General features: G+C 33.9%; 1 protein-coding gene across 1 annotated transcript; it reads right to left on the bottom strand.

Moving 5' to 3' along the window:
• Window positions 1-31: 31 nt before the first annotated feature.
• On the bottom strand, window positions 32-9,513 carry LOC117921231 (ganglioside-induced differentiation-associated protein 2). The gene is made up of 3 exons (XM_034839064.1): window positions 9,138-9,513; window positions 1,279-1,543; window positions 32-447 (listed from the first exon to the last, which is right to left on the bottom strand). Exons 1-3 carry the CDS (start codon window positions 9,379-9,381, stop codon window positions 213-215), a joined length of 744 nt encoding a protein of 247 aa, XP_034694955.1. The 5' UTR covers window positions 9,382-9,513; the 3' UTR covers window positions 32-212.
• Window positions 9,514-11,136: the final 1,623 nt, after the last annotated feature.

Genomic DNA, 11,136 nt, shown 5'->3' with positions numbered 1-11,136 from the left:
TCAGAGTATAGCTGCAAACGATTATATAACATTTCATGAAAACAGCCTGCTATGAAATATTTTAAGAGTGAGTAGTGGGTAACATCTGTGTATATACATAAATATTGCTCGAATTAGTTTACAAGAAACACCTAGATGTTATCAAAAGCAGGAGGTACGCAATGTTCCCATTATCTTGGACAAAGCATGGGTGTCTTACTACATAACCACACTTACGACATACACTCCCTCGATGTCCATCTCTCCTCGTACCTTCCAAACGAGTAGGCAGTGGAAGGCATCTCGGTTAAGTGGAGGGGATCAGGTTCAATTCCATAATCCGTCAGTGGTCTATGCTCAAGAACATCATCATGGCTTTGCACAAATTCAGGAATCTCGACCTCTCCCTTCTTTACATCTTCCCAAAGGTACTGCAGGCGGCTGACATACTTGATTTTCCAGTATAAGCTGCACAGAGAAGGCAACATCTTGATCATGACACAGACTTGTTAACTCAATAATGCAAATATGAGAATGGGTTTATCACTTATCACCAGGAACTATTCAAAGTCATGGATTTGAAAACACATAATCAAGGAGGCCTTTTTCTTCCTTGGAGGTTTACATGTTAGGAGTATGGATCCCTCCCCGCCTCTCTGTGTGGGGAGAGTGCTGGAGGGGGTTTTTGCATGCATAAGAACAACTTCTAATGGGCACAAAAACAATTTCCAAATATTACTTTGGGTGCTTGTATTCTGCACAATTTCATCATTCTTGCAGTATCCATATCAAGCTTTTAGGACTCAAATTTGTGTATGTGTATGCACACAAACCCCATATGACTTTTGACAGGCACAAAAATGTTTTCCAAAATCTTACTTGGTTTTGTGTTCTGTAGCACTCCATAATTCTTGGTGCACAAATATGCAATTTTAGAGTGTGTATGCACTTGCATGTCCGTAAGAGAGATTATTTTAAGCATAATAGTCAAGGAGAATATATAATGACTGTCGCTGAAATAGTTAACTCAATCCTCAGAAATGGGCAAATGTAAAGGAAAAGCAGTTGCACACAACAAAATGTCAGCCAGGCTAATCTCGTCCTCACCAAGCAAACTGCATATTTTAACTGTAGTGAAAACTGAAAGCCATTATTCCTGATCCTACCTAACAACCTAATTATAACTGTGGTAGTGGGGGGTGATTCGTTTCTTCAAATGTGTAGATGATTTTTGTCAAAATGTTTATGGTAATATGTCATACATCACACCTCCATTTTTGTTATCAAGAAACTACTCACCCTCCACTTAAGAAGAATCGTCCAAGAGTGGCAAAGAGAAGCCTTGAACGTAACCCAGGGTGAACAAAGTACACGGTTTGAAGCCTATCCTTAAAGTCAGAGGGAAGTTCTTCATAAATCCATCTCAAGATGGTTAGGCCAGGGGAATTGTCCTCCTTCTGCACGGTACTATGCATGTAAACAATGCAGAATGGTCCTTCTGGCAGTTCACTCACTATCTTGTGAAAGACATACTTCTTCAGGCGTTCCCCACTTACCACTGGAGCTGAATAATTCATAGATGTGTTAAATTAATCCAAAAATCCATTAGAAACAAAAACAAATTTCTTAAAGAGGTTACAACAAGGAACAAAAAGTCAGCAGACAACTTAAAAATGAAAAATTTTATATTTGCATCAACCACAAAACATTCTGGATCATAAAAGAAGTGATTTTATTAATTAGCAGCTTACCTCATTGCTATGGTAGAGGATGGTAATGGTACAATTGTTCCTCTTTGATTATGTTTTAAACATAAATACCACTGAATAAATACAGCCTAATGTTAATAATCTCAAAATAAAGCAACTAAGGGACCATATTACCACCATTAAATTCAAACACATCTAAATGGCTAGAAAGCCACCAATGGGCTTCACAACATTGTGAAACTTTCATATCAGAGTTTAGGTCTTAGATTAAGATGGAACAGTGAAACCCAATTTACCAATGAGCCAAGAAGAAGAAAGAGACCCAGTTTTACAGACAAACTGTAGCTACAAATTCTGTAGAAAGACGCTATTTTTTCCCACCAATATATCCAGATGAGTTAAAGCAAACAATCTTTTCAAGAATGATTAAACCCTGGGAAGCCAAATATTTCAAAAAAGTTTCCCTATGGGAAATATTTTCTTCAAAATAAGTTTGAAAAAACTCGAAAATTTTACAAGTTTATTCTAGTTGACACAAATTCTGTAGAAATTTCTTATATTCAAAACAAAACCTCTACAGATATTTGTTATTCAAGATGCAAAATTTGCAAAATTACTTCTCAAAATGTTTTCTCCTGATACTCATAAAATGTTTTCTCAAACTTTTAGGCCAAAGTCATATGATTATCATGATTATATTGACACTCAGTATTATATTTTTTTCTTTAAACCATTTGATCACTCTTGGTTTTTCCATTAGGGTGATGAAATAAAAAATCAAATTGATTTTCCAAATTGGTTCCAAGAATGGTGGTTATTTTTTAGCTCCATTAAGGATATCTTTTATCCTCAAATTCTTGAAGGATACAAATACTTTGTGGAATATGAAAGTAATTTGATTCATACTTCTTGTTCACAAGTATTATTCTTTCTTTCAAGATTTCAAATTCCTTAGATCCTGTGTTGGGACTGTCCAATCACAAATGATTCCAACTCCCTTTCCCGCGCATTTGGCGAGGGAATTCAAAGTCAAATGGTGGTCCAATTTCTCTCCTTGTACTACACAACAAATTTCTCATATCAAAATTTGGATTTTCTCCAAAAACTCCCTTTCAAAGCCTCCAAAGGCCCCCTTTCAAATCATTCTTGATAACTTTCTGTTATCACGATCTTCTTTCGCCTATGACAAAGATTTCAAAATGCATCTCAAAATACTCAGACAAAAAGCTTCAAAAACATCGTCTCAATTTTCTGATTTCGATTCTGATGATGACATTGCATCCTCTGCTTTCTTAAAGGATCACAATGAAGATGTGTTATGACTTGTTATACACACCCTTGGAGTAACGCCTTCAAACCTTCTTCAAAGTCACTATGTGAAGTTCTTCAAAAGAGAATTGGGACTCTGCGTCAAACAACATGTAAATGTTCTCTCATTTGACTACGTCTTCCAAAGAGTCTTTGATCATCATGACAAGCTCTCAAATGATCTAAATCTCCTCAAAGAATCAACAACTTGTTGATGTTTTACTGTTGCGGATTCCAATATTTTCAAAACCAAGTGGACCGATGAAATATCAAAACCACTCTTCAAATATGTGGTTCAAAACGATAGGCTACAAACCACTCTTCAATCCAGTGGATAGTTTGCACAAAGGACAAGCTACTTTCGATGGATTTCAAAGCTTTTCAAATCCACGGATTTCAAAGGATATCAAATCCGTCTCCAAAGCCTATATAAGGCCTCCATTTCTCATCGTAAGGTATTGACATTTTCAATAGGAAATTTTGAGAGAAAACAAGTGAGAAACCCTATGAGTGAATAGCCTTGTAATTGAGAAAGCTCAAAGCTCTCAAAGCATTTGAAAATCTTTCTTCAAAGATTGTAAGTTTTATCTTTCAAAGTTCCTTGTAATTATTTTATGTTTTAAATGAAATTTCAAGTTTCAAATTCAACCGTGCTTTAAATTTTTTGTATTGCATCAAAAAGAACCTCTTTGAAAGTCTATGAACTTTCTTGAAACTCTGTCAAAGTTATCTGGGTTTTAAGCGAGACTATTGTGATTCCTCCAAATTAAATGGGGAGACTTCATCAAATTTATATTGATATTTAAATAGAAGTGTTCTTCGTTTCATTTTATATCATCGATCGATCCTACATTTATTGGTACCAAAGCCATAATAGCTAGTTTTCAAATTTAAGTTGTCATTTTATTTTATGATTATTTGTTTTAAATTCAAAACGGTTAGTATTAGTTAGCCATTTGTATCCGTTGGTCAACCGTGTTAGCCATGTAGGCGTTATGTGGTCCCGATGATGGTCTCACTAATTGTTAGGATTAAAAATAAAGAACCCATAAAATCAAAATGTCAAAGCTTGTTTGGAAAACTTTCTAGAAGTAGCTCTCATAGTAATATGAGTAGGATGGAAAATGATCTCAAAATGGTAGAAGAAAATACTTCAAAATTCAAAAATCAATTGAATGTATCAATTGATGTTTTAGAACAATATATAAAAATTGGAAAATGTCAAGACAAAATATCAAAGAAATTTACAAAATAGGAAAAGGTTTGTACCCAAAAGAGGGTCTTGGACAAGAAGAAATTCTACTACTGGAAGTAGAAATTTGACTACTAGATTCTTGAGCAAATGTTGGTTTGGAATGGTTTGAAGGAATAGATCCAAGAATTTGGAATTTATTTTGGGTTTGAACATTGGACTTTTCTTGTTTGACAAGGTTCATAACATAAGAGGCTTTTGTAGTTTGAGTATTGGTGTTGGGCTTTTGAGAACTCATTGTCCCTATAGAAACTCACGTGATTAGAAGATGTGAACTTTTCTCCAAACATTCTTCAACCTAGGTATGTTACTCAAAAGTCACCACCAATCTCTCCAACACATTCTCAAATGATGCTTGAAGAGCCCTACCAATTATTTGTCATCGACAGTCTAGAACCCTTTGAAATAGATAAGGATTATCTAAGGAATTAGGTTAAACTTTCAATAAATACAAGATTGATGGATGATATAAAATGAAATGAAGAAGAACACTTCTAGAAAGTTTTCCAAATAAACTTGACATTTTGATTTTATGGGTTCTCTATTTTTAATCCTAACACCCACATGGCTAACACAATTGACCAACGGATACAAAGGATTGACCAACGCTAACTGTTTTGAATTTAAAACAGATAATCATAAAATAAAATGACAACTTAAATTTGAAAGCTAGCTATCATGACTCTGATACCAATAAATGCAAGATCGATGGATGATATAAAATGCAATGAAGAAGAACACTTCTATTTGAATATCGATATGAACTTTGATGGAATCTCCTAGTTTAATATGGAGGAGTCACAATGGTCTCGCTTAAAACCCAGATATGGCTTTGACAGAGCTTCAAGAAAGTTCATAAACTTTCCAAAGAGGTTCATTTTGATGCAGTACGAGAAACTTAAAGCACAATTGAATTTGAAACTTGAAAGTTCATTCAAATTATAAAATAATTACAAGGAACTTTGGAAGATAAAACTTAAAATCTTTGAAGAGAGTTTTTCAAATGCTTTGAAAGCTTTAAACTTTCTCAATTACAAGGCTATTCACTCAAAAGGTTTCTCTCTTGTTTTCTCTCAAACTTTCCTGTTGAAAATGTTGATCCCTTACAATGAGAAATGGAAGTCTTATATAGGCTTTGAAGACAAATTTGAAATCTTTTGAAGTTCGCGGATTTGAAGAGCTTTGAAATCCACCGAAAGTAGTTTGTCCTTTGTGCAAGTTGTCCATTGAATTTGAAGAGTGGTTTGTAGCCTACCGCTTTGAATCACAGATTTGAAGAGTGGTTTTGATATTCCATTAGCCTACCCAGTCTTGAAAATGTTGAAATCCACAACAGTAAAATATCAACAAGTCGTTGATTCTTTGAGAAGATTTAGATCCTTTAAGAACTTGTCGCGATGACCAAAGACTCTTTCGAAGACGTAGTCAAGCAAGAGGACACTCACATATTGTTTGGCGTGGAGTCCCAATTATCTCTTTTGAAGAACTTCACACAATGACTTTGAAGAGGGTTTGGAGGTGTTACTCCAAGGACGTGTATGGCAAGCCATAACACATGTCTTCATTGTGATCCCCTAAGAAAGCAGAGGATGCAGTGTCATCATCAAAACTGGAATCAGAAAACTGAAACAAAGTTTCTGAAACTTTTTGTCTGAGCATTTTGAGATGCATTTTGAAATCTTTGTCAGAGGCAAAAGAAGATCGTGATAACAAAAAGTTATTAGGAATAATTTGAAAGGTGGCCTTTCAAGGCTTTGAATGAGAGTTTTTGGAGGAAATCTAATTTCTAACACGAGGAATTTGTTGTGTAGCAAAAAGAGAGAAATTGGACCACCATTTGACTTTGAATTCCCTCACCAAATGTGTGGGAAAGGGAAAGGGAATTGGAATCATCTGTGATTGGACAAAGTCCCAGCACATGATCCAAGGAATTTGAAATCTTGAAAGAAATAATAATACTTGTGAACAAGAAGTAGGAATCAAGTTGCTTCCATGTTCCACAAAATATTTGTATCCTTCAAGAATTTGAGGACAAAAGATATCCTTAATGGCACCAAAAAAATAGTCATCATTCTTGAAACCAAGTTGGAAAATCAATTTGATTTTTCATTTCATCACCCTAGTGGAAAAACCAAGAATGATTAAATGGTCTAAAGAAAAAAGTACAGTACCAAGCGTCAATATAATCATAATAATCATATGACTTTGGCCTAAAAGTTTGAGAAAACATTTTGTGAGTATCAGAAGATTGACCTTACAATTTTTGAGAAACAATTTTGCAAATTTTGCATTTTGAATAACAAATATCTGTAGAGGTTTTGTTTTAAGTATAAGAAATTTCTACAAAATCTGTGTCAACTAGAATAAACTCATAAAAATTTCAAGTTTTTTTAAAATTATTTTGAAGAAAATATTTCCCATGGGGAAATTTTTTTGAAATATCTGGCTTCCTAGAGTTTGAAAAATAGAAAGGTTCAAGAATCTGTACCTTCATAACATGGGCCTTAACCACATATTGTGAATTTTCACTTGATGAAGCAGTTTGAGCAAATGTTGGTTTGGACTGGTTTGAACGAATAGATCCAAGAACTTGGAATCTATTTTGGGTTTGAACATTGGGTTTTTCTTGTTTGACAAGGTTCATAGCATAAGAGGGTTTTGTAGTTCGGGTATAGGTGTTGGGCTTTTGTGAGCTCATTGTCCCTGTAGAAACTCACATGAGAGAAAATCAGGGAGAGAGTTTGAATCACCTTTTATAAATTCAATTTCAAAATAAAAAACAAATAAAATTGCCCGCCACCTAACAAAAATTTGTTTTGAAACAATATTTTGAACATCTTTTTGAAGAATTTCTTTTGCACTTTTACAATCAACACAAAGAAGAAAATTTTTGTTAAAAGCATCTTCTTGAAATTTTTGAATGCATGAGACAATGACTAAAATTTCTTTTTTGATAGTCGAATAGTTTTCTTTGGGTCCTTGAATGAAAACGGACAATGGAGATTTGATTTTGAAATTCTTGTTCGAGAATACCATCATAACCTATATTAGAGGCATTTGTCTCTATAATAGGAAAGACTAAAAGGTTAGGGATTCCTAAACAAGGAAGATTCTTAACCTGTTCTTTGACAAGTTTGACTGTGTTTGTATGTTCTTGTGTCCAAGGCTTCGGATTTTGTATAAACCTAAAGTACAAAGGTTTGATAATAGTTCTAAGAGTTGGATAGAAGTTTGATACATAGTTTAGACTTCCTAAAAATCTTTGAAGTTAGGTTTTTTCCTAATCTCGTAAAGGAATTTGCTAGAGAACTCTATTAACCTTTGAATAGGTTTAATCATTCCTTGATAGATTTCAAATCCTAGAAATCTAATCTTAGTTTGTAATATTTTGATCTTAGGGGCTGACACAACTAGGCTATTTTCCCTAACAATTTTTTGAAAAATTTCTAAGTGTTTGAAGTGATGTTCAATAGAATTTGAAAATATAAGTACATCATCAATATATACTAAGGAGAAACTAGTATAGGGATTGAAGGTATCATTTATTATATTTTGAAATTCTAAATGAGCATTCTTCAAATCAAAAGACATCATATTCCACTCATAATGCCCAAATGAAACAGTGAATGCAGTTTTACATGTCCTTTTCATGAAGTTGAATTTGCCAAAATCCAAACTTCATATCAAATTTTGAAAAAATTGAAGCATTATGAAGATGTCCAATAAGGTCTCGCTTGTTAGGAATTGGATACCTTATCCATTTGAGAACCTTATTCAAAGGTTTGTAATTCAAACACATCTAAATAGCTAGAAAGCCACCAATGGGCTTCACACCATTGTGAAACTTTCATATCAGAGTTTAGGTCTTAGATCAAGATGAAACAGTGAAACCCAATTTACCAGTGAGCCAAGAAAAAGAAGACCCAGTTTTACAGACAAACTGTAGCTACAAATTCTGTAGAAAGACGCTATTTTTTCCCACCAATATATCCAGATGAGTTAAAGCAGACAATCTTTTCAGGAATGATTAAAGTTTAATGGGCCTCCCATGAATCCTGTATTAAAGCACTTCAAACTTCCTAGTTCCTAAAGCAGCTTCCACCATCAATGAAACAATTGATGGGATGGAAGTAATTGGGATTCCAAGTCCTTTGAGCCCTAGACTGACTTAAATCATTCAACAATACAAAATGAATAGAAATCATTCCAAGTACTTCCTAGTTTTCAAAATAACTAGAAATAAGTTTCAGAACAAGTACATTTGTGTAGCAAAAGAATAAAAAGGAGGCATATGAAAAACGACCTACTTAAACAATACAAAAAGCTGACAACAGGTCCATATGCTTGCGGAAACTGACGGACACATTCAGACTCAAACAAAACAATACGAATCCATTTGAACCCAATCATTGCACTACACCCATAAAATTAGACAAGTAAAGGCAGATTGGTTTTTATTTATTCTTCTACTTCATCAAAAGTTCGTTTTCCTTCGGCTGTGGGATTTCTGCATTTTTGTGGCCCTTATTCCCATTTTAATTTTTAAAGAGCTCACGAGCATCAACAACGTTCGCCCTAATATTTTATTTTTCTTATTTCTAAAACAGGGAACGGGGTATTTTGAAAAACACGTGGGGATTCTAAAATTTCAAATGTTTGGAACTCATGTATGTATGAAAGAAACATTTGATAATCCCAAATTGTAAATCTAACCCTTCCCGTTTTTTCTTGAAAAATATCTCATTTTTTGACATAAATATCATTTACTATTTATGTCTAGCCTTTCAAATCAAAGATTATTTTTACAAGAAAAAAAAAAGGGGAATCAACAAATACAACAAAATCAAACCCTAAAAAAGCGAAAGCGTAAAGAATAAAAGAATAATTACCGGGAAGGTACTTTCCGACGATGCGTAGAATACGATTACCAGATTTATCGGATCCTTGGATGCGGATGAATTGCAAAAGATCAAGATCAGAGAAATCTTCGTCGGAGAGGTACTGAGAACAATCGTGCCAGTTCTCGTCTTGTTCTTCCATCTGGGCTTGTGCGTCTAGGAAGGGCCGAGCATCCATACCTAGATCTGATGCCAACACCAACACCGAAAACTCCTCCGGCGATCTACTCCCCATCTTCCTCCCTCCGCTCTCTCTCTCTCTCTCTCTCAGAGCCTCAACGGATATGAACCAGCAAGTAGCATGCTTCGCTTTTACGTTTTGGGATCAAAGTGTCACTCGTCGTCAATGTACCTTGAGAACCACTCTTGAAACAAGCGCGTGATTTATCCCTAACCGTTTTTTTCTCTTCTTCTCTTCTTTTCCCCATTATTTTTTAACCAAATTGCTAGAAGTTGGCTCATGAAACCGTCCGTGGGTTTAACACAAATGTAGATATTAAAAACTAAAATTTAATTGAATATTTAAAATACGGTTTTAAAATAATTTAAAAAAATTTATTATTTCAAGCAATAACTTGTATTTTGTTTGTTCTATCTACAATCGAGACTATTTAATAATTCTAATATTGAGAAATATTGTCCAATCAAGTATGAGACCATTACAAAAGGATAACAAAATACTCATTTAACCTTCCGATATAAAAATTGCATTCTTTTCATATACACTAGGGTCAACATTGGGGAGCTATGTGCCGTGCCCACTATGTCATTTTTTCTTGTCCAGCCCCTTAAACTTCCATTTGACTAGGAGATTTTTTCTTAAGGAGACTATAAACATCCATTTTTTTGGATGAGATTTTTCATTAAAGTTAGAAATGTTCATTTTCAAGTTAATAATTACTAAAAGAAATATCTATAACTCTTTTATCCTATCATAATGAATTAAGACGTCAATTATTCACTTTTTTTTTGTAAAGGTTGTATCTATTGACCAACATCTTCCCTCTCTTCAATAACAAGTTAATAACAAATATTTTTCCTCATTCTCTTTCCCAAGTGAGAAAGAAAAAAAACATTTTTAGAGGGGCTCAAAAGCACTAAATTTCTTTTGACTTTTAATCTTAATGTACAAGGAATTATATTATCACTGTACATTGAACCTTACCAGTCTCTCCTTATTGCATATAAGATGTCATTGTTTTCTTCTTATTGCAATCTTATAGGATAAATACGCTCCTAAAATTGGTCCACCCTCTCCATTTCTTAATCTTGGAAGGGTCTTTTGAATTGCACCAACCACTATCATCCAATGTCCCACTTTCCCACAAATCAACAATTTTAGCACTCGTAATAAAAGTAAGTCTAAACAACAAAGGAAATAATTATTTAAATTGATTCTCCTCACCCATTTGTCCCCCACTAAAAATTGGTTCATTTAACATTTCTAACATGGATAGTTATCTTTTGGTTGAAGCCTTTCCATCGTTTTCTAATGTCTTTCTACCAACTCAAAACAAAAGGTTTTCTCACCTCTCATGTATGTCACCCTCAAATTCCCTCAATTTTCCTATAATAGTCTTACTTCACAAGCTATTTCGATCAAATACGGACCTCCATAACTATTTGCCAATAAAGTTTGATTAAGGAACTCCAATCTTATAATTATCAAACCTCTTTATCCTTATACAATCTCACCAGATGCATCTTATTACATTCCTAAATATTTTTGCACAAAAAATCTCTTTGAAAATTTTCTAAGTTGTTTTTCTCTTTTCTCATTTGAGTGTAATTAATTTGGAGATTATGAGAGGCAATGTAATGTAGTAGTATTTACATGCTAAGGAATAACATCAAAGAAGATCCAATTCTACTTTTGCATCAAATCAAGAGTTTTTTTATTTATTCAGAATTTATGTCAACACTTTTTATAACACTAATCTTCCTCCCTTGGACAAGTGTTGCTTATTCTAAGAGCCCAATCTCCACAAGA

This window comes from Vitis riparia, chromosome 8 (assembly GCF_004353265.1).
Source record: "Vitis riparia cultivar Riparia Gloire de Montpellier isolate 1030 chromosome 8, EGFV_Vit.rip_1.0, whole genome shotgun sequence".
Lineage (NCBI taxonomy): Eukaryota > Viridiplantae > Streptophyta > Magnoliopsida > Vitales > Vitaceae > Vitis > Vitis riparia.
Note: the sequence above shows the minus strand (reverse complement) of the source record. Positions and strands in the feature narration are given on the sequence as shown.